This window comes from Colossoma macropomum, unplaced genomic scaffold, assembly GCF_904425465.1.
Source record: "Colossoma macropomum unplaced genomic scaffold, Colossoma_macropomum, whole genome shotgun sequence".
NCBI lineage: Eukaryota > Metazoa > Chordata > Actinopteri > Characiformes > Serrasalmidae > Colossoma > Colossoma macropomum.
In genome coordinates this window covers 25,928,049-25,950,252 of record NW_023494799.1, presented here as the reverse complement: position 1 = coordinate 25,950,252, position 22,204 = coordinate 25,928,049, and the positions used below count along the sequence as shown (strand labels likewise).

The 22,204-nt window shown below is 37.9% G+C and overlaps 1 protein-coding gene across 4 annotated transcripts in view; it reads left to right on the top strand.

The window, feature by feature from the left end:
- The window catches only part of LOC118818753 (A-kinase anchor protein 13), a 94,930-nt gene extending 74,599 nt beyond the window's left edge, over positions 1-20,331 (top strand). For 3 of the 4 annotated variants that reach the window (XM_036586136.1, XM_036586135.1, XM_036586133.1), the window contains 12 exons: positions 2,768-3,019; positions 4,573-4,649; positions 6,245-6,426; positions 7,247-7,329; positions 8,092-8,259; positions 8,486-8,638; positions 9,721-9,782; positions 10,182-10,226; positions 11,022-11,072; positions 13,208-13,645; positions 15,847-16,147; positions 17,892-20,331. In XM_036586136.1, the coding sequence (XP_036442029.1) occupies positions 2,768-3,019; positions 4,573-4,649; positions 6,245-6,426; positions 7,247-7,329; positions 8,092-8,259; positions 8,486-8,638; positions 9,721-9,782; positions 10,182-10,226; positions 11,022-11,072; positions 13,208-13,645; positions 15,847-16,147; positions 17,892-17,950 (1,871 nt within the window). In that variant the 3' untranslated portion in view covers positions 17,951-20,331. The remainder of the gene's footprint in view (positions 1-2,767; positions 3,020-4,572; positions 4,650-6,244; positions 6,427-7,246; positions 7,330-8,091; positions 8,260-8,485; positions 8,639-9,720; positions 9,783-10,181; positions 10,227-11,021; positions 11,073-13,207; positions 13,646-15,846; positions 16,148-17,891) is intronic. The other variant, XM_036586134.1, reaches the window with a different exon arrangement.
- The last annotated feature ends 1,873 nt before the right edge of the window (positions 20,332-22,204 follow it).

The following is a 22,204-nucleotide window of genomic DNA, read 5'->3' as shown; positions in this document are numbered from 1 at the left end:
AGTCTCAGTACTCGAGTCTGCATCCAGGATTGATTCTGGGCTCATTTTGGGGAGGGTGACATCATCACAGGTTTGTCTGAAAGAGAATTTCTTTCAAACTGTGGATCGATGGCACAATCCTATACGTCACGTACAAACACTCGAACCACAATGAGCAGTGGTTATTTCTGGATATGTGGTGTGTCTCATGCTGAAACACCTGCAAATGACGCACCTCTCCCACTTGACAGGCTATCATAAGAAGTGTGTTTTGTGCAATGCTCTCAGCACTCTACATTTAATAAAACAAAATTGCACTTAATTGGGATGTTATCCATTTACTGAGGAATAAAACATTAGGGTAATTCATTCACACTGGATTGCACATCTACAGAAATAAAAGAATTGTTTGGACCATGCCTGAGAGAAGATGTGTGAGTGTAGTAAGGGAGAGAACTCTAACACTTTGGGCTCGAGTTGTGGGTAGTTTCAGCTTTAAGCTAGATGGCTAGACTCCCTATGATGAACAGAAATAGAACAGGGAGCAGGGGGGCAGTGGTGGGATGCGAAAAACTTTCTCTGGCTGAAACTAGTGTTGTACTCAAGACCATTAGAGGTGAATCAAGACCAAGACGTGGACACATCAAGTCCATATGTAGACCGAGACTTTGTAGTAGTTGAGTCCGAGTCAAGAGCAGATTAATATTTTTTGTTCAGAATATAAAAATAAACAGAAGAAAAACTGGAATTTCATTGTTTGTAGTTTGTAGTTGCAGTTCGTAGTAATTTATTATATTGTATCCTTAGTCCAACTTTGCATTCTAACTTTTGGAAGCAAATGATGTTTAGGTCATTCTTCGGTCGCTTTTTCTCCAAAACTTATTCAGAATCAATGAAATAAAAACATAGTAATAATAACATTCCAATCTCCCTTTAGGGGATATTTGAAGCTTGGAGCCAATGAACATCAACAAACAAATAATACCCAGTTTAAGCCATCATGAAAAGGATCAATTAGATCCTCAACTGTCAGTGAACAAATTTTATTTAAACATGTAGAGAATATGTTTTATTCTGTATGCAGCTGTTGTTGATATTTAATAGTCATAGAAAACAAGTTCCACTGCCAGTCACCTTAGACAAAGGCTTTGCACTCGGCTGGTCTCTAAAGCAATTTCCACATTTCCACCTTACCCGAGGTTGAGACAAGACTGAGTTCAAATTATGTTGAGTCACTAACAGAAAACGTATTTCTGGCGTCCATTTTTGTGCTGAATAAAAATAGAATCACTGGTATTTTTTACCATATAGCAGTCAGGATTGGCTGACACCACATGGATTCGCAGTGGTTGTGTGATGTATTTGCATAACATTTGCTGTGTATTTTAATGAGAGAACTTTGATAAATGAAAACATGAAAGCACTTCAGAATACTGCATAACATGAAAAGTAACATTAAACAGAATTCCTCAGTATTAATATTAATATGCCTTATATGTATCAGTATGGATTGTAGATGCATGATATGTATAAGTATTTTTCCATATATAATAATAACAATTAAGTTCCTGTTAACTCCTCAGTTATTTCATTTAGGTCCTGGATATTCCTTATAGCTAACTGTTCTGAACTCAGCTTGATGAGATTATAGATATTTATAGCAAGTTAGATAGGAAGAAGGAGGTGACATGGTCCTCCTCCCTACACTTAAAACAACTTTAAACAAGTAACAAATGAAACCCATCACTATGGCTTTTAGATGCAGTGTGGTGGACTGTTTATGGGTGAACCGGAGATAAAATTGTGTGCATTATGACATATTTTATGATGTTTTGTTGATTTTCTAAAGTGTAAACAAGTGAACACCTCTCTTTACAGGGAACACACTTAAATATGACATTTTCTACAAATGTCTTTGCATAATTTTTGTTTATTTGCTGGGTTTAAATTGGAAAAGCGTTTTAAAATGTGCCATAACTTTGCACAGGCCAATGTTAAATTCAGCAAAAAAACATTAATTGTGTAATAAAATGTGCAGAAATGTGTTCTCTGTAGAGGATAAGTTAACTTATTTTCACTTAGAAAATCAACAAAACGTAATTTGACCAGGGGCGCCGAAACGTTTGCATACGACTTTAGATTTTATGAACCGCACCCAAGTCCAAAAACAGCTTTTACACTTGACCAAAAGTACCAAAATCTCATTGCATATAGCCTTGAGTCCAGAAAAAGCCTCAAGTGTGAAAATGGCCTAATTCTCAAGCAGCCGTTAGAGACCTGAATATTAGCCAGATAGTGAGTACTCATCTCAGAGCCCACTCAACCGTCTGTGTTTAAATAACGTCACCGTAATTCTCCCTCTGTAAACATGCCTCTCTTATGGACAGCCCCACTGCTGCCCATATGAGGTGCTGTGTGTATACACCACACGTTTGCTGCAAACAGCAGCCAAGTGTTGCTGTATGTTAAGTAGGACGGCTGAAAGCGTTTTTGGTCAAGTTCCTGACGCGCCACTAGACAAAAGCAAAGCGAGATTTAAGAGAAGGAGCTTGCTGAAAACAACTTACTCGTCTTCAACTTGAAAAAAGAGGCTTATATTTTTTCAGGGGAGCTTTGTCTAGTCAAAACATGTTTAGGCTGAAACAAAACAGGCTTGTTACTTGTTTGAGGGGGCTTTTGATCATTCACCTTGTTTTATATGCGTGTATGTTTGTGTCATTGTTTTTTTTTTATCATTCACCTTGTGTTGTCTGTGTGTCTGTGTCTGTGTGTGTGCATGCATAAGCAGAGAATGAAGAGGACTATGAGGATCTGAGCCAAGCTCTGCAACTCGTCAAAGAGGTAATAGCTGCCGTGGACAGTAAAGTGAATGAGCATGAAAAGAAGAGGAGGCTGAAGGAGATCTATAGCCGAACAGATGGCAAGTCCATTATGCGCATGAAGAGTGGTCAGATGTTTGCTCGAGAAGACCTCATACGAGGCAGAAAGCTCCTGCACGACGGGCCACTGCAGCTGAAAAGCACTGCAGGCAGGCTAAAGGGTAAAAAGCCTCTCTTCTGTCAGGTTTCTATGCTTCGTGTCTGGTGTGTAAGAAAGAAAACAGTTGCTCCTGACAAATATATATATATATATATATATATATACATATATATATATATATATATATATATATATATATATATATATATATAGTTGGACAGAGGGCTGGATGATATTTAAAAGTATTTATCACAATATTTTCTTGTTAAAAAAAATCATGATTATGGATTATGTTGCCAAAGACTGTAGCCTAAAGGCAACAATCATTTGTGATAATAATTCTTGGTCACTAACAGTAGAAGAGGATAAAACATTAGACGGAAATATTGTTTAATAGTATTTTTCAGATGTTTTAAAATTAAATTAGGCCTAGTCCAGAATCTACAATCTAGAATCAGTTCTCTTTCCGATTATCGCCTGTAAAAAATGGGATCCAGTTACTCATTATTGTTCTTTATTTATTGGCCTTGTGCCGTACCCCTATTTCATATCTTTGAACGTCTAAGTAACAACAGCAGAAAAGCAGTTTGCTGGTACAGAAAAGTTGACATACATTGCTTCCTTTGAAACATATGCAATCATGCAATCAAACACATTGCAGTTTGCTCAAAATTAGTGCAAACCAATTTGGAAATTGTTAGAGAGAAATGGAAGAGCCCAGCTTTAGATAAAAAAGGCCAGCAAATTCAGTCCAATAAGTCTTACAGATTTCCAGAGATCCTCAGGATCCACATACTTTTTCATTGCCGTGAGCAGCATCAATGTACTGTCACAAAATGACTATGTGTCTATATGGGAGGTGAAGAAACTCCCATTCTCATTTAAATTAGCTAGGAACACAACATCTGGTATAATGTGCTCTGGATAGAATGAGTCAAATATGTTATTTACTCACAAAGTGGGACATAAATGCCTGACATGTTTGCAGCAAACCAAATCCTGATTTGTAACAGAGGAAATACCCACCAGCTGTAAAGCCTGGCAGTGGTAGTATTAAGGTCTCAAGCTACTTTCATATTATATTGCTGTATCTCGACAGCTTTCTGTGATTGAGTCAGCAGTCAGTACCACAGTGTTTCAGAGAAATTGAGGCCAAATGTCAAAGCTGAAAGTGACCAAAAATGGATCTTGTGTTAGAAAAAAGTAAAAAAAAAAAAAGTGACAAAATCCATAACAAATAAGATTTGTTTGTGGTTTGTAGAGGGAATGCAGCAAGTAGACTGCATGTAAGAACCTCATTTACAGTCATACATTATTTCTGACAAATGGAAAGAGATTAGGAGGTTACATTTATGCTTATATTTGTTCAATTCATAAAATTAAAATTGGTTCGAACATCTGTGAAAAAGAACGAAATCTTTCAGGAAGGCTGTGTACTTACACCACTCAATACACGTCTCATTCAAAATCTAATGGACAGAAAACTTTGGTCCACAAGGATTTTAGTAGTTTAATATTTTTTATTACATTTTGAAGAGCTTATCAGTGCAGTAGATGCAGTAATGCATTATTTTTGTCAAACATGTATCTGTTTTCTGATTTGCCTTTCAACAGATGTTCAAGCCGTACTTCTCTCTGATGTCTTGGTGTTCTTGCAAGAGAAGGACCAAAAATACGTCTTCGCCTCTCTGGTACGTTATTAGCTTTTTGGCTTACATTATTCACAAGAAATGTTCCCTTTTGATGCCCCACTGGTGCAGCTTCAGCATTTGTATGCTGTAGAATTTACCCAGTCATGTAGTTAAGCTGTGTACTCAGGTTGCTAGTTTCAATAAAGATGCTGACTTTGTGAGGCTCTTGGCAGACTGAGAGCAATCCAGCAGTTATACAAGCGTTTGCTATGTTTTCTTTTTTCATGCCTCTGTCAACTGCAGTGATATTTTTTAGAGCTTCAGTGTATCTGATTTATTGCCAAAATGGCTCAGTACAACTGAAGGAATTTCCCTGCTTTGCACAGTTCCCTTGCCTGTCAGATCGAATATGTGTATTATTATTTTTTTTAAATGTTCTTATAAAGTATAAGTGGTAACATATTTTGCTAACAATTATAAAACCATATCAGGATTCTTACTAATTACACTGTAATTTGTTGTAATCATGCAAGCATACCTATTTAACTTGCTTTGGAGGTTTCTTGGTTATTCCTATGTTGTCCCACACTAAAAAAAAAAAGAGTAATGCTGAGAATTTACTCGATTATAAATCTGTGTGTGTAGGGAACAATCAAAAATGGGGTGAAATTTAACACATTTTTTATGTAGTTAAACAGGTTCAAGCAAAACATGCTTTTGGCCACCTTCTTATAGTCCCATAGCATTGTCATCTGCAAATGTCCACAATGAAAGGACAGATATTGTCAAGATTCGCCAATTAAATCATTTGATTCACACCAGTATTATTTTAATCATCCTCTTGTTGTCTGTCGGCAGGCTAAAGTACAGCCTCCATATGACGGGGTTAGTTTAAACATGCTATTACAACTACGACTTCCAGAATAAACAATGAGAGAAGCCTGTATCCCCCATACAAATTTAAAACAGTTCATTTTTTAAAAAAAATTCACAAATTCATGAACAAAAAGTGTTACAGGTGTCATGGAAATAAAATGAATTTCAGTTTTATCATCCTGATATTTGTAGTTCTACTTTGTGGCCAGAAATAAATTTGACAGTGTTTGATACTAATTATGTTTAGTTAATGCCTATATATTTATGTATTTATGCTGGAAAGCTTGTCTGGTTCCAACAAACTAGAATTGTATTCTAGCCAATGATATAACTAGCCCCTCAGTCTGTTAGAGTTAGCCCCACCTATGGGGTAAGTTGTAACCTCTACACTCACCATACTTTTGGCTGATCGTTCTAGACTCTGGAAACAAAGTTTTCATTTATAGCAGAGATGACATTGTTGTGTAAAACAGCTATTAATGTTTCTCAAATATTTTCAATTATTTTGCAAAACCACAATGTGTTAGGTGAGTTAATGCGTGACCCGCTCTACCCTACATCATTACCACATGAATAAAATATATAATATATCAATACAGTTTTGTCTTTCAGTTGACAGAACAGAAACAGAAATTGTGTTATTGCATGTTTTTTTTGCTCAATGTGTACCTTTTCTTTCTTCCCTCTCCCCTACCCTTTCCCTGGCTCCACCCTCCATATTCTGTTTTGTCCCTCTCTCTCCTCTCTCTCTGTCTCTCTCTCTCCCCCTCTCTCTCTAGGACCAGCGTGCCACTGTGATCTCCCTGCAGAAGCTGATAGTGAGGGAGGTGGCCAACGAGGACCGTGGCCTCTTCCTCATCACAGCGGGCATCGAGCGGCCCGAGATGGTGGAGGTTCACGCCAGTTCCCGAGAGGAGCGAAACACCTGGATGCAGCTCATCCAGGACGCCATGCACTCTATGTAAGTAAAGCAAACTCTGGGGCTAATCTCAAGGAAATTAGCATTGGGTTTAAATAACATCCTCTTGTGTTTTTGTACCTTTTAGTGCCTTATTCACTGTTTATCTCTTTATTTTTTGATATTTTGATATATAGCTGTGTTTGTTTTGTTCTTTAAATTCTTTAAATAATAAAATGTTTAAAATATTTTTGTACCATAGTACATATACAGCTTTGGAAGTGAGAAGTATGCACAAACAAAAAATGTTTTTCTGCCTAACCTGGCAACTATGCATGGTTACCAGTTGTAATGATATACAAAACCCAGTCATAATCATATTGTTAAGCAAATTTTAATCATTGTGATAACCATGCATAATTACTGTTTTACTTTACTGTTTTAAAAAGTCACAGTGAAAATAAATAGTCTGTAAAGCACATGCCAGGACATGTTACAACAGAGTTATAACAGTAACTATATTGGGCAACACGTTATCAAATAGTTATAATACTCATTATAAAAAATAGTAAACAGCATAAAGAAACAAACAAACTACTGAAGAGTTACAGAGAAATACTGAAGCGTAAATTAAGAGGCTGTCAGTATAATACCTCAGGGGAACAATTTCAATACATATTATTGCTTTTTAAAAATTTTCACGATATTTTAACAAACTGGAATAAATTTGGTCACTAATATTGTTATAGGACATTTTCATACCGTTCCATCTGTGCTGGCTGCATGCTTTTGCATCTGATAAAAGGATTACTGGCAAAACAAAGTAGCTTGCAACATGAACATGAAGCGAGCAGTTTGATTTAATCTGTGCTTGTGTTCACAGAGAAAAGGATGATGATGAAGGTATCCCTAGTGAGACAGAGGAGGATAAAAAGCTGCTGGAGTCCAAAGCAAAAGAGATGAGAGGTGAGATGCAAAGCAATGCCATGATAATTTAGAGGGGCTGTTTGTGTTTTGATTCTTCGTTTAGTGTTGTTGTGTTTTAGTTTTTTAAAGTTTGTGCTGATTCACCTGTATTGGCACTGACAGGCTTCAAGTCTGATTGAAAATTCAGCTGCAGATCTAAAATAACTGGTTTATCCCCCCATTTTCTCTTTCTCTCTCTCTCTCTATCTCTGTCTCACATTTTCTCTCTCTCCCCCTCCCATACTTTCCTTCTATTCCTCCTCTCTCTTTCTGTCTTAACTCTCTCTATCAACCCCATTATCTCTTTCTGTCTCTCTCTCTCTCTCTCTCTCTCACTCTCTTATTCTCTCCCTCCCCATCGAATTCTGTTTTTAATTCACCCTCTTTGTATGTCTCACCATTTCTCTCTTTTCTTCCTCTATCCTGTTCTCTTTTTATCCCTCTCTCTCTCTTTACTGTTCCCACTCTTTCTATCCCTCCTCTCTCTTTTTCTCTCACCTCTCTTAACCTTTTTCTCTCTCCCCATCACATTCCCTCCTTTTATCTCTACTCTCACTCTCTTTCACCATTCTCTTCCCTTTCTTTTCCTCTCTCCCCCCCTCAACCTTTCTCTTTCTCTCTTCCCATCTCATTTTCTCCTTGTCTTTGTCTTTAATACTCCTTCTCCATTTCTCTTTCTCATTCTTTTTCTTCCTCTCTCCTTCTCTCTTCCCCCATCCTATTGTCACTAACCCCCCCACCCCCTCTCTCCTCCTTTTCCAGACATGCTCCGGAGGAAAGATGATCAGATCCTGGCTCTGCTGCAGGAGAAGATGAAGCTGTTTCATGACATGTGTGAATGTACCTCCTCTGATGAGAAGATGCTGTTCAGGGCCTGTAATGATGACATGCCCAGAGGAGAGCCCATCATGAAGGAGGCCATTAAAGAAGGTGACAGGAACTATATAAATAATTTAAGAAAGTGTTCCTGTACTTTAGAATTGTAACTTCTACATTATTTATCGGTTGGCAATTTTTTTTACATGAAAGTAGTCTCCCTTGTGGCTTCATTAGACCTCATTTCCACAACTAAATGTCCTCCAGGAGCCTTTGGTAACTCACTTAATGTAATGCGGTTAGTGACGTGCGTGCCTGTGTGGGTTTGTGCATGTGGCAGTGGAGATGTTGCAGACGCTAGTCAACAGCAGCCTGGGAGGGGCCGTGGGCCAGCAGGTGGTCAGCGCTCCGGGCAGCACAGTGTCCGTGTGTTTGCCTCGCAGAGCCGAAACCTTCGGAGGCTTCGACAGCCACCAGATGAACATCTCCAAACGTGAGACCTTGCTTCTGCACTGTGTTAACACTCACTCTGTCTACTGGTTGCATCACTGTGCCTTGTTCGCTGCAGTTTTATGCTAATTATATTCATTGTTTGGGGAATAATACTGAATGAATATCAAGCACAAGTGTTTGTCATCTATTTGTCTAATTAAAAATGCCAGAAATGTTTGAAAATCTTGAGCTTTTAGCCCTTAAACTGCAATTCAGTTCATCAGTTTCATAACTGGATAACATACATAATAATTTCATAATATTAACCAATACCAATTTACCCTTTTACAGAACTCTTGACTTGTATCTTTTTCACATTTTGCACTAACCGAAAAGAATATGCATTGAATTTGCTTAATTAAAATGTGTACAGCATTTCCACATGAATAATTATATTACATATTTGATATATTTTGTATCGCAATATACTTAGTTTTGGCAATGACTGTGTAATATATTGCATTCAGGTGGAAATGATGTGTACATTTGAACAACGTTAACACAGTGCTTCATGTACTTCTTTGCACATTTGCAGACCTTAGTCATATCCCACCTGACTTATATTGTTGTAAATGCCCTGTACATTTAGTTAACATATGGTGGATATGCGTATTTTGTGATAGCCTGAATAGCTGTTATATATTGTATAATATTGTATTTATTTGATCTGTTTACTTTTAGTATTTGTTTACTAATAGGGTTGTGACAATTGTTTGCTTACAATGGATTACTCGTTTTAAGCCACACCAGCAGGATATCACACATGCACTTATGTTTATGCTTAAAAAATGAATGTATATGAAATAAAATTTAATGTTTGCTGTGGTTACTTAATTAATCTTTAAAATAATAACTAAGCTGACTGCTAATATAATCAATAATGATAGCCCTGTTTACGATTAGTTTTCAGAACACCGATAGTAAACAAATCTCCATTTATGTGTCATTGTAAAAGCCCATTAAAATAATTCTGATTCTGAATAACAAGTCTTTAGACTAATAACTGAATGATATGTCAGTTGAGTGTAATTATAGTATCCATGGTAAATATGAGTTTCTCACTGCATTTTCCTCTATTTGCAGACGGAGATAAAGAAGAAGGTGAAGACCTGAGGAGGACAGAGTCTGACAGTGTTCTGAAGAAGGTGAGGACCTTTTCACTCTGCCCTTTTCATAGACCCCTCACTCCACAATCCACACGTCCACTCGTTTATCAACAGCTACTAGGTTAACCAGAATTTGCAGAAGCACACGAAAACACACCCACGCACAGTGGCATTCAGAGCCATTCGGCCTTGCACCTGTTTATTTTTCCTGTCAGGTCTAATAGCTAAAGGGAGTCAGAGTGGAATAAGAGCTCAGTGAAGGAAGAGAAAGGAATAAGCGTGCATTAGGAGTATGCACTGCAGCCTGGCTCTTTAGTGCTCATAATGAGCAGCGCTGTGGCGGGCCGGCGGCCACCCGCCTGTGGGAGTCAGCCTGATTAAAGGAGTCTCGCAGCTGGACTCAGCTAAGCTACGCTCTCTGCTTTGTCTTCTCCACAGGGGGGAAACACCAACCTGCTGCTGCTGCTGAAGAGGAACAGTGAGGTAACACTGGCGATCATGCTTCTCTTCCAATGAGACAACTTAGCAGTAGTTAGTGGTTCAATGGATTTAGCAGCCTAACAGACTGAAAGTGGCAGTTGGAACAGGGTTGTGTACATTTGCATGTACTTGGCTGGTGTGTTGACCCAAAGTTTGCAGTTATTATTGTCATTGTGCTAAACATACAATTTATTATGCAGCAGTTAGTTGAGATGGCACAATCTGCTTGGTTGAGAAGTGTTTAAAAGTGATGTTTTTTCACAATCACTGTATTCTTCCACTCAGTGCTGGTGGTTAAGTAAGAACTCGCTGACTGTTACTAAGTTTCTACTTTAGCACAAACAAAAATAGAATATGGACACAGTAGATAAGTATATAAGATAATATGTGCTCAGGACAGTTTGATACAATTAATTTCATACCTGTAGTGCCTTTCTCAGGTTTGATTTAAAATTGTAAGCAAAAGCTTGAACGCACGGACAGCCGTGAATCAGCTTGCCTATTAATCGTGGCATAGCAGGTTTCATAAAAAAGTAAACCTACCATTATTGAACTCTTCTGGCCTACTGATGACAGCTGATCACAGGACAGTGAGTGGGAGAGGGCCAAACCATAATAGCACAAACAAGCATCATTTCTGATGTAAGCATCATTGTTCCCAGTGAGATCACTGCATTTGAAAGCGCATTAAGAATCTTCAAGTTCCCTTTTTTCCTCCCACAGGAGTGCATTTTAAGTGTGTGCGTGTGTCCTTCTAAATGTCATTAGGATTAAAGGATAACATTTGTTTTTCTACAGCAGGTCCTAAGCAGTGTTACTCACCTCCATGATCTCCTCAACTCGCTGCAGGTTTGTGCTGAATCTGTTATATAACCCACAAGTGTTTTAACACAAGTCTGACAGACAAGAGCCCACATTTCCCTTTCTGCATTTGAAGCTTTGGTAATAATCATAAGTAGGACAGTAGCTAATGGTTATCTCTATAATCTATAAACTAACTGATTGTGATTAGATTAGTTGACTAATCTGACTATTATGCGTATTTCAGTTCCTCATCTTTTTCCACCACCTTCATTCAAAGTACTGACTGTGCAGGAAGCAGTCTTTTCTTTAATGGTGAATGGTGAAAGAAGCTGTATCACCTCCTACACTTCCTGTAGTGGATTGCAGTTTCAACCCAAAAATCTTTTGAACACTATTAAAATTAAAAGCTTTACATAATCTAATACAGGGAATAACAAGTACAGCTATTACAGGGGGTTTGCAAATATTATGAAACTTCTTGAAACTGAAAAACTTGAAAAACTACAGGGACTGAACATGACACAGGAACTACTCATTGGCCAGTTTACCAGAAACACCTGCCATATAGGTGCACTCTGTAGTTTTGCAATTACTCACTGTTGGCCACCTGCTGCACAGTTTATCAGCCCCACTCGACCCCATCCATCAACAAACTCCTGAATTTGTGTCATCATTCTGTAGTCAGCGTCATGCCCATATGAGGAACTCTAAGCTGGTTTTCTTTGAGAAAAATGAATGGTGTTGTTAAAAACTACCGCTATTGCACTCTAAAATGTTCCAAAGCCGGTTTGTCTGAATTACTACATCTTGAAGGAGTCGAAAGACAACTATTGCTATATACAGCCTAACACTGCTGCACATTGAGTTTATTTATCATATGATTGACAAACTCAACAAAACATTCCACACAAACCGGTACGCTTTGTTAAATACAGTAGTTTAAACGCTTTGGCAGTTTTAGGATGCAGTTTGAGCTGCTAAAGGTAGACTCACTTTGTGACATCATTTCAGTATACAGGAGTGTTAGCATGCTTATAACATGTATGTAGCATCAATCATATTTTGACTGCTAAACAACCTCGTAAATCAGAGGATGCAGTGACACTCTGGGAAAAAATGCACACATGACACAATTTATTGGCTTTGGAACCTTTTATTTTACCACAGGGCACCACAGAGGGGTTTTTTGGAAATCTAATAGTGAGGCAGCAGGTGGACCATGTCAATAAAAGACTATACTGTAAAGGGTTAGATTATGAACAGCGAGTAAGGTTTAAGCTTTGTGATGGTTATAAAGAGAGATAGAACTTTACACTGAGGAATTGGAAAACTTAGATCAAGATTTTTTTTTCTGTCATTTAATATTGTATTTCTTGATGAAAGGTTTAACCACTGTTGAAAAAAGGTTTAACCACAGTTGTTACACAGATATTACAAGAAGAATTTTGGCAGTTTTAATTTTGCAATTTCAAATAGTTCCTTACTGCAGACATGCAGGCGGCTTGTTAACTTGAACAATGAAATCGTGCCTTACAAACTGTACATAATGTCCGTTTACGTCACCTCCAACGGTGGCGTAAATGAAGCACAGTGGGATTAAGTAGTCTTTAGCGAGGATCTGAGTTTCATAAGCACTGTAAAAAATGATAGAATGTTTTAACTCAAAAAAAGTAACTGTTGAGTTTATTAAAGTTAAAAAAAAGTAACGTTGAGTTTTTTAAAGTTCTAATGGTAAGCTAAGAACTTGTTTTACAGTGATAATGATTTACATTCTTTTAACTCATTATATGAAGTTCAGTAAACTTTCAGTAAACTGAAAGGTTACTTACTTTTTAAGTTAAAGCTAACTTATCGCTGCTGTTGGAAACAAAATCTCCATTTTTCAGTTTTTGACATCAATGCCTGTTGCCTTTTATATTGTCTGTAAATTTCACCACGACTGAACCAAAAGAAATGGCCCAAAGTTACTACAAAAAAAAGTCTGGTTCCACTGACTTACATTAAAAGAAAAGTATGTTTCTTCTTTCTCCTGTAAAGTAACCATTTTGGAGATAAGAGGTTTTGTTCTGACAGCAGCGAAATGTAGCCAATATATACACTGATCAGTTCTGATAACGTCCTGCACTGTACTGGTACAGCCCTTCTCCTAAAATGTACCTTTGTTTATGTGTGTTGTGCAGGCTGTGGTTGTCCAGCAGGACACCTTCATCGAGGACCAGCGGCAGGTCCTGACCGAGCGGCCCTCTTCTCGCCCCTCCTCGCGGCCGCCGTCTCTGGTGGAGCAGGAGAAACAGCGCAGTCTGGAGCGCCACAGACAGGAGGCGGCCGCGCTGCAGCGCCAACAGGCCGCACACGCTGAGGAGAGGAAGCGCAGAGAGAAAGAGTGGGATGCTCGGGAGAAGGAGCTGATGGACCGGGAGTCAATACTCAACTCCAAAGAAGATGAGGTGCAGAGGAGGCGTAGGGAGCTGGAGGAGGCACGGAGGGAGCTACAGGGGAGGAAAGAGGATTATCAAAAAGACCTGGAGAGGCTGAGGGACTCTCAGAGGAAGCTGGAGAGAGAAAAGGAGCAGATGCAGAGGGAGATGGAGAAGCTGGAGTATCTCAGGGAGACAGAGGTGAGTTATAGGAACTATTCAAATGAGATTAGTTTTACATGGGGAGGTCAGGGTCGTTATATTATCTCTGTGATTTTAGTTCCTTCTGAATCGTCATGTCGTTAGCTTTGTATGGACTGTGCAGTTAGTGGTGAGAAAGTAACCAACAACTTCAGTTCAGAAGGTGGACAGTATGGCAAAACTCTAACATCAAAATCCGAGACATTTTCTTGATACACAATATGATTCATGCCCGTGCCCGTGTAGTGTTTTAAAGCAGCCATTTTCAACTGTTTGCAAAAAGGAACATGTACAAATGTGAGAGTCTGAGATGAAAGGAAATCTCAGTGTAAATAAACGTTATGTTTGACAAATAGTGAGCGCTGATTTTTACAGGAGCCAGGTTTGACCTACAGACAAAAGAATTTTGTTTTTTAAATAATAAAATTAGCAGTTTTGAAAAATGAATATTACTCAACGTTTGTTTTACCGACTTTAAAACAAACTGTTGAAATAATCCCAGGTTATACACTCACTGGCCATTTTATTAGAAACACCTACCTTGTACTTTGAATCTCTGACCAATTACGAGGTCCATCTACCTTTAGGTCCACTATATACAGTCGTACAGGAAAGTCTCGCAGCGATCAAATGTTTTGTTAATTTTCTAAGTAATAATGAGTTACTAAGTAATTTTATAGCACCATTTCTACATTTATTTATAGATTAACATATAAGAGAAAAATAAAAAATAAGATATAAAATTTGCCATAACCTTTGCACAGGACACTTTTTTTTTGTTTTTTTTCCCCAATATGTTAAATTTAACAAGTGAACAGTAATTGTGCATTAAAATGTAGAGGATGTGTAACTTATTTTTACTTAGAAAATGAACAAAACATGTCATTTGACCAGGACTGCAAAACCTTTGCATATGACTGTAGGTGAACAGTTTCAGACTATTGCACAATTTATCAGCCCCTTCTTCTGCTTTCACCCTTGGTCATTTTCTGACCACTGGACTGCTGTTGACCAGATATTGTTTGGGTGGTGGTTCATTCTCAGCAAAGCGGTGGCAGTGAGATAGTAGTGTATGTGGTGCTGGTAGTAGTGTACCAGACACAGCGGTTTTGACAGCAGACCACCACCCAAAATATCCAGCCAAGAGTGGCTCTGTGGTCAGAAACTGACTACTGATGAAGGACTAGAGGATAGCTAACACAAACTGTGCATCAACAGGTAAGCTACTGTCTTTATCTGTACACCAGGCAAGGTGAAGCTACAAGGAAGGGTTACTAATAAAGCGGTCCCCTGTGAATTGATTGGTGTGTCAGTTTTAAAGAGAGTTCCCCGAATTTTTCCACCAATTTTTCCAAATTTCTGCATGATTCAGTCATTGAGATGTAAACAAAGTCATTCAGAGTGGTTTGATCTGAAATGGTTCATCATAGAGAAACTTAATGATTGGAACTAGAGGTGGCAACATCTACAGCGAAAATACAGCCATTTTACTTATTATCCAAAACCATCAGTGAATCTACACACATCTTCTGAGTTTTTATATGTAAAGTTGATAATGGTAAAAAAGTAGTAAGTTTTATCTGGGTACTATTTTGCCTTGTAGCACTCTGCATACACCTCTCCACCATTAATTGGAGGCCAAAATCTTATCAAAAAAAATCATAAAACAGTGCCTCACGCATCAGGCAATGCATTCATAACTATTTAACCCCATAACATTCTGTGAGGGAGCTCTTCGAGGCATTAAACCTTTCAGACGTCTGGTTCCTGTTATTTCCAGCTCAAACCACTCTGACTTTGACTTTGTTGACAACAGTTTAATTATACAAAGTTTTTGAAAAAAAGGTAAGTTCCTTTTTAATATGGTAACATTACTGCTCATATATAAGTATATATAAAAAATCCTGTCTGAACAGTACTTTAGAAACTTACAGTGCCACTGTTTCTGGAAAAATCAATGCGCTTTGTTAGTACTTTCAGCTTTTTCTTAACCTTGTTGGCATATTGATTGGTGCACGGTCTAAGAAACCCATTTGTTATTCATCGTTAGAAATGTTTTACAAAGCTTTAAATTATTTATACAGTATTACACACGCCGCTGACCCCCAACCTATGAATAGGCAAAAAAAGAGGTAACCAAGCAAAATACTGCAGACCAAAAGAGCTTTAACTGTGATTGGTATCGATTGTGTCTGTTCCAGAAGCGCGTGAACAGGACCCCCTCCAGTACCTCGGAGGATTCGTTGAACATCCAGAGCAGCAGCTCAGTGGAGCGGGACCTGGGGGAGGCCGAGCTGTCCGCCAGCCCCAGGAAAAACTCCCTCTCCAGGATGGACTCCAAACACAAGGGCCGCAACCTCAACCCCTTTTCCCTGGGTCCCAAAGCCGTGAGCACAGACGGACATAAGCAGGTCCAGAGCCGACTGCTCCAGCTGGCCAAAGCCAAGGACAAGAAGGACAAAAAGAAGAAGAAAAGCAAGAGCAAGCCCTCTCAGGAAGCAGGTAACCTCAGCTTTAAACTACATGTAGATCAGCAATCAGGAACGGCAGATAATAGAACTTGTTTGTACAGCAGTTAAATTTGCTATAATTTTCTTCTCTTTCCACTGAAAGCTTGCCAAACACTGTCTGTTACACTATTTGTCATATTGTTACTATCATACTAAAAGCTTGTATATCTGACATGATAACTTTAAAGGATGAGGAAAAATGTGTTCTAAATTTTAATATACATTAAAAGGGGCATTCAGGCCCAAAACTAGAATTTAACGATCTTTGTTGTGTTATAGGCTATTCTGTAGCACAGCGTTGTGAACATCAGCCTCATAATTTTGACAAAATTCACGATTTTATATTCTTTTCATGTTCTTCATATGTGTTTTCATTCTTCAGTGTCCTCTTACTACAATACCCATCATGCATCACGCAAATGTATAACACATTAATTTGGAATCCGTGTGTCGGCCCGTCCTGACTGCCTTATCCATAGGCTAGTTTACAGTGATTTAATTCTTATCCAGAACAAACTGGTGACCAGTGACATGTTGATGACAAGTTTTTTACCCTTTCAAAGCATAAATCCGAAAGAAACCAAAGTGAGGTCAGATATCTGGATAGTCAGCTACCTTGTTAACTTTAGCTTTTAGCTTTTTTGGTAAATTCAATAAAATCACTTCTTTTATCATCACTCGGAAATACACTGAGGGCGATCCTCATTTACAGTGTAGCCAAGCATGCATGTATGAATATAATGAAAAGTTCTGAAAAATACAAATGGAATTTAATCAAGGAAAATCAAGGAAAAGAATGCTAAAACGTATGTAATAAAAACAAATAAATACACACATTTTCTAAACTGCTTATCCTTCTGTGTCACTGGAGCCTATCCTAGCGGTCATTGGGCGGAAGGCAGGAAACACCCTGGACCGGCCCCCAGTCCATCACAGGGCAGACAGACAGACATATACGTTTACATCTAGGGGTAATTTAGCATGTCCAATTGGCCTGACTGCATGTCTTTGGACCGAGGGAGGAAACCCACGCAGACATGGGAGGAACAATTTAAACTGTAAAATTAACACAAAAACCAACTAGAATAATTAGAAACATCTAACAGCCAACTAAAATTATTAGTAAAATAATACAATTAAATTAAAAATACATCAGTAGTTAAGAAGCTAACAACTAAAATCAAATAAATCAGGCTGAGTGGAGGTGGTTAGAGATTAAAAGTTTAACAGCATCCTCATCTGATAATAATAATTATCCATTTTCGCCATTGTAATGAAGACAGCTGTAGTTTTCCCCTCCTTTCTCAAGATACATCGTCTTTAAACAAAGAAATCTCACTCTGTAGACTACCGCAGCACCACTGATGCATGTGAATAGACATATTTACAACAGACTCAAGTTCAAGAGGCTTTATTGTCATTTCAGCTATATACAAGGATACAGTGTAACAATGTATCACTAGCTACATTTTTTATGTTGGTTGGAGTGTCCCTTTAATTTTATCCAAAAAAATGTAAGTCAAGTTTTGTCATGACAGCAACAATATCTTTTTAGGATTGTTGATTTACTGGAATTTTTCGCTGTCAACACAGCCAAGGTTATTTGTTTTTTCACTTCAATCAAGGACTTTCTCCTAGATAGAGACATCAGCGATGATTACCTGGAAATTTAGCATCTGTTGAGTGTTGATTCAGTTTCCCTGATTGTAAAGGTCACCTCTGCCATCTCTGTACAGAATCCCATCTGCTGCCACTGACAGAGCCTCCGCTGGATGGAGAGATTTTCTTCTGCTGACTTGGCCTTCACTTTCAATCAGCCCACAATTCCCTTTTTCTCTAAGCTATCTGCACCAGCTGAATGTAACTCTACGCAGGATGCCTGCCAAAGTGCCCCCACCGCGTCCCTGGCACATAGTGCCACGCTAATTAGGGTGAATTTGCCCTGAAACCTTTCCATGTCCGGCATATGCGTGCGTATATGCAGGGCATGTTTCTGTATGTGCAATTCACCGAATGACACTCACTTTTGAATGTTACCAACTCAAATGGACTTCACAAATCTGACCTCAGTTCACTCTATTCACTTGCCCCTAAAATCTATAGTTCTATCCCAGATGACAAAATATAGGAAAGGTTTTTGAAATGTCTTCCCTTTTATTAAAAGAAAAAATTAATAGTCTGTCTGTGAGTGTCAGAATAATAGTAGTTAACTAGAAGGCCATTTATTGTCATCCTCTTTTGATTAGACAGCTGTCTGAGAACGCTTTCCTTCTGGAAGAGCTTTGACTTTCGTTTTAAACCCACCAAGCACTTTACACAATACAGCCAGTATGATCACGGTCACCAAAATGACAATCGGTGCAGACTTCATGGACCCAAGCAAGTTTTTTAGGGAGATTCCATAAAGGGGAATTCCACCAATTTTTCTAAATTTCTTCACAAGTCAGTCACTGAGATGAGACTTTGGTGTGAACTGGTTCTTGTAAAGAAACATACTAACTCCTCTTCACAGTGGTGGTGATAGGAACCAGGGGTCACGGTGTGTATAACAAAAATATTGCCATTTTTTATCCAAAATAATCAGTGCACCTACACATCTTATGAGTTAATGTATCTAATGTTGATAGTAAAATCGAAACTAAAAGAATTGGCTTTCTTTTTGTGCTACTTGGCCTCACAACACCCTGCATGTACCTCTCCGCCATGAATGGATTTGAAAAAACATGTTTTAAAGCAAAACTTTTACTCAAAACTATAGTAAAACAAAGTCTCAGCTTTCTGTGAGGGAGCTTTTAAAAGGCATTAAACGCTTCAGACGTCTGCTTCCCATCACCACCACTGTAAACAATTCTGAATATTCTCTAGAACAGAACATTTCACATAAAGTCACATCTTAACCATTTTAAAAATAGTGGAATTCCCTTTTAAATAATGGTGACACCCCATGTTAGACTGTATTAAGAATTCATAACAATGTGTAGTCACAGTGGAGGTCATGCTTGTAATCTTGTTGTAATTCTAGCGAAAAAAAATCACAAATGCTAAAAGACTCAAACTGTAAATATAATAGGAGTCATAAAAGTTGAATTACCTGCTGGACAGGTACCATCTGCACATGAAAATGCAACACCCATGGAATACTGTATCAACTCTGTACACTCAACGTTTTAACACAGATGCACCATACCATATAGTTCTCCTCCCTAAAGTCAGAATAACCCCCAGCCGACTTTTATTTACCTTATGTACTTTGCTCAAAGTGTCTGTGTATTTCATCATGCACCAAAACGTACACCCTGCTAGATTTCAATGGAAGAGGTTTCAAAGGAATGTTTCTTTTTACGCTGAGATGCTCCACAGGCCAGTTTGTTTTTGTAGTGGTTGAATTTTTTTTTTCCCATGAAGGAAATGTATTCTTTGTAATCGAGTATATGACCTGATATGGATATCAAAACCAACTTGAGCTGTTATCTGATCCGGATTGCACTAACCTGCAATGAGTAAACTCTACCAGCAGGGGGCGACAGATTCTATTTTTAATTTCTTTTGATTCCAGCATTTCAGGGTTTTTTTTTTTTATGCCCATTTGGATTTGACCCCTGCAGGCTAGAGCTGAGCTCCAGTGCAGGCAGTACGCACTGATGAGATACGATGGTCCTCGTGTACAAAAAGGGAGTAAGATTTTTTTGTAGTGCGTAGTTTTATGGAGATAATTCCTCTATGGCCTTACGAAATTCAGGACATGCATAGTTTCACAGGCTACACCTTTTATTTCCATAAGAACAAGCAGGGAATTGTCAATCAGTGTATTTTTTAATTGTTCATAAAAGTACAGTTGCGTAGCCTTAAACGAATGATGAAATGCACTAAAGTCGAACCCAGCATTTTCTCAGGAGCGCAGGTTTGAACCTTTTGTTTAAAAAAAAAGTAAGAAATACTTTGTACTTCAAGGTACAGTATTGTTTTCTTGCTAAATTATGTAAAAAAGGGGCAAAAGTAATATTGTGTAAATAATTTGTGAAAGATGTTAACTGTATAAGAATGGACCATGTGTTTGTTTAATTTGTGGTTAATATCAGTATTTTGTAAGAAGTCTATTTATCTGTGATCCCCTTATTTGGAGGCAAAAATGTAATGACCTCGAAATAATAAAAAATCTATAACATGTTTAAATGATTTAATGTCTGACTTTTTATTTGCTTTATTTTTGGTTTCTGTTTTTCCTGTGTTCAAAAATAAAAATAATAGCCTGTTGAAGAAGTTGCCCTGTTGCTCAAATTTAAATTGGTTTGGTCTTAAAGTCAACCTGAAATCAAAACTTTGATTTTTTTTACCATGTTAGTTCACGTCTTTGGTCATATTAACCCCAATTCATCAAATCACACCATTTAACCCGTCTTTATGGAAAAGAAATACATAAGCATGTATTTTTATATGTCACATACATTTCAAATATGTTGTTTCATTCCAAAATGTGTAAAGTACATTTAGCAAAAACACATTTTTTTGCTATTTTTATTCATTTTCAAACATATTTGATAAAAACACTTTACATATGTTTTTTTTCCATATAGGTAAGACATACTCACACCTATGACCTCCTCACTACAAGTGAGTTGTTACTGCGCCAAGTCATGAAAAATCCTTCTGCTGTTAATAGAGCAATCCTGGACTGTGACACTGCTCACATGGACCACTGAGTGTACCAATGAAGCACAAAACCAGAGAACCGTTCTAATTAGATTAATCCGGTTCTTGCAGATAAACAGTAAACATGTACAAGTAAACCCTTTAAATAATGTTCCAATGACCGATATATTTCACCATATTTTTCTCCATGTAAAGTGGGCGGTCCTAATCTTTGGTAACACCTTCGTAAGCATTCCTGTGACCAATCACAAGGCTGCGTCTCTGGCGCCACCCACAGAAAATGGTTTCGGAAAGAGAAACTTAGTAAACTAAAGCTAATCCAGCATAACCAAAAGCCAGCAGGATAGATCACCTGTCTGTAGCTTCATTTGTCAGTATTTTCTGTGTACACAGATATTATTCGTTCGTCCATTCATTCATTGACATGTTATTTCAACACTACAAATATTTTTAATATTTCACTGTGTTCCTTTAAACTGAGGGGCTGACGACTTACTGTTTCTACCTAGAACTAGGCTGATCAGCTAGCTAACAGGCAAAACAACAATGCCATCAATATCACATGCTTTTAATTAAAGTACTTACTGTATGATTCGTTGTAAAACTGCAGTATAAAAGACTAAAGAATGTCACTTAAATGCCTTACATGCTGTCAATGTCCTTGTTTTAGTCCGATCTGCCTTAAGTAGCATCAAACCCAGGCTGAATCTCAAACAGCTCCCTCCGTCCTTTATAGTGCGCTATGTAATTTGTGAAATTCAGGCTTATGTACTGAAATAGTGCACTATTGCTGCCTTCAAGTCCTCCTCGAAAATTCCCACTTACGAATTTGGAGGTTGTAATTATCAGAATCAGATTCAAGCTTTATTTGCCAGGTATGCTTACACATACAAGGAATTAGGTTTTGGTTACAGGAGCTCACAGTGCACAGTATCAGACAGACATTTACATGTAGTGAATAAAATAAAATAAAATTAATATAAAATAAAATACAATAAAATGAAATACAATACAAAAAAATAAAAATAAAACATGCATTCCTACCATCACTCACTCGCACACACACACACACACACACACACACACACACACACACACACACACACGCACAGTCATACCTGTAACCTTTACATTGTGCAAAGTATGAGTCTAAAGTTAAAGTGCTGAGTGCAGCAGCAGTTAAAGGGTGTATAGTAGCAAAGAAAGGGATCAGTGAGGTGACAGTCAGATAAGTGGGGTAATATGGCAGTTAAGTAAGATGCTATGACTTCATTTGTGTTTTAAGTGGTTTTGGTCAGAAACAAAATAAACGCTTTTTTATTTATGCTGGTTTTATTTTGTTAAAGAGTCAGCATTAAGCAGCATAGCAGTAAACATCACATAACATGCGCTTATATTT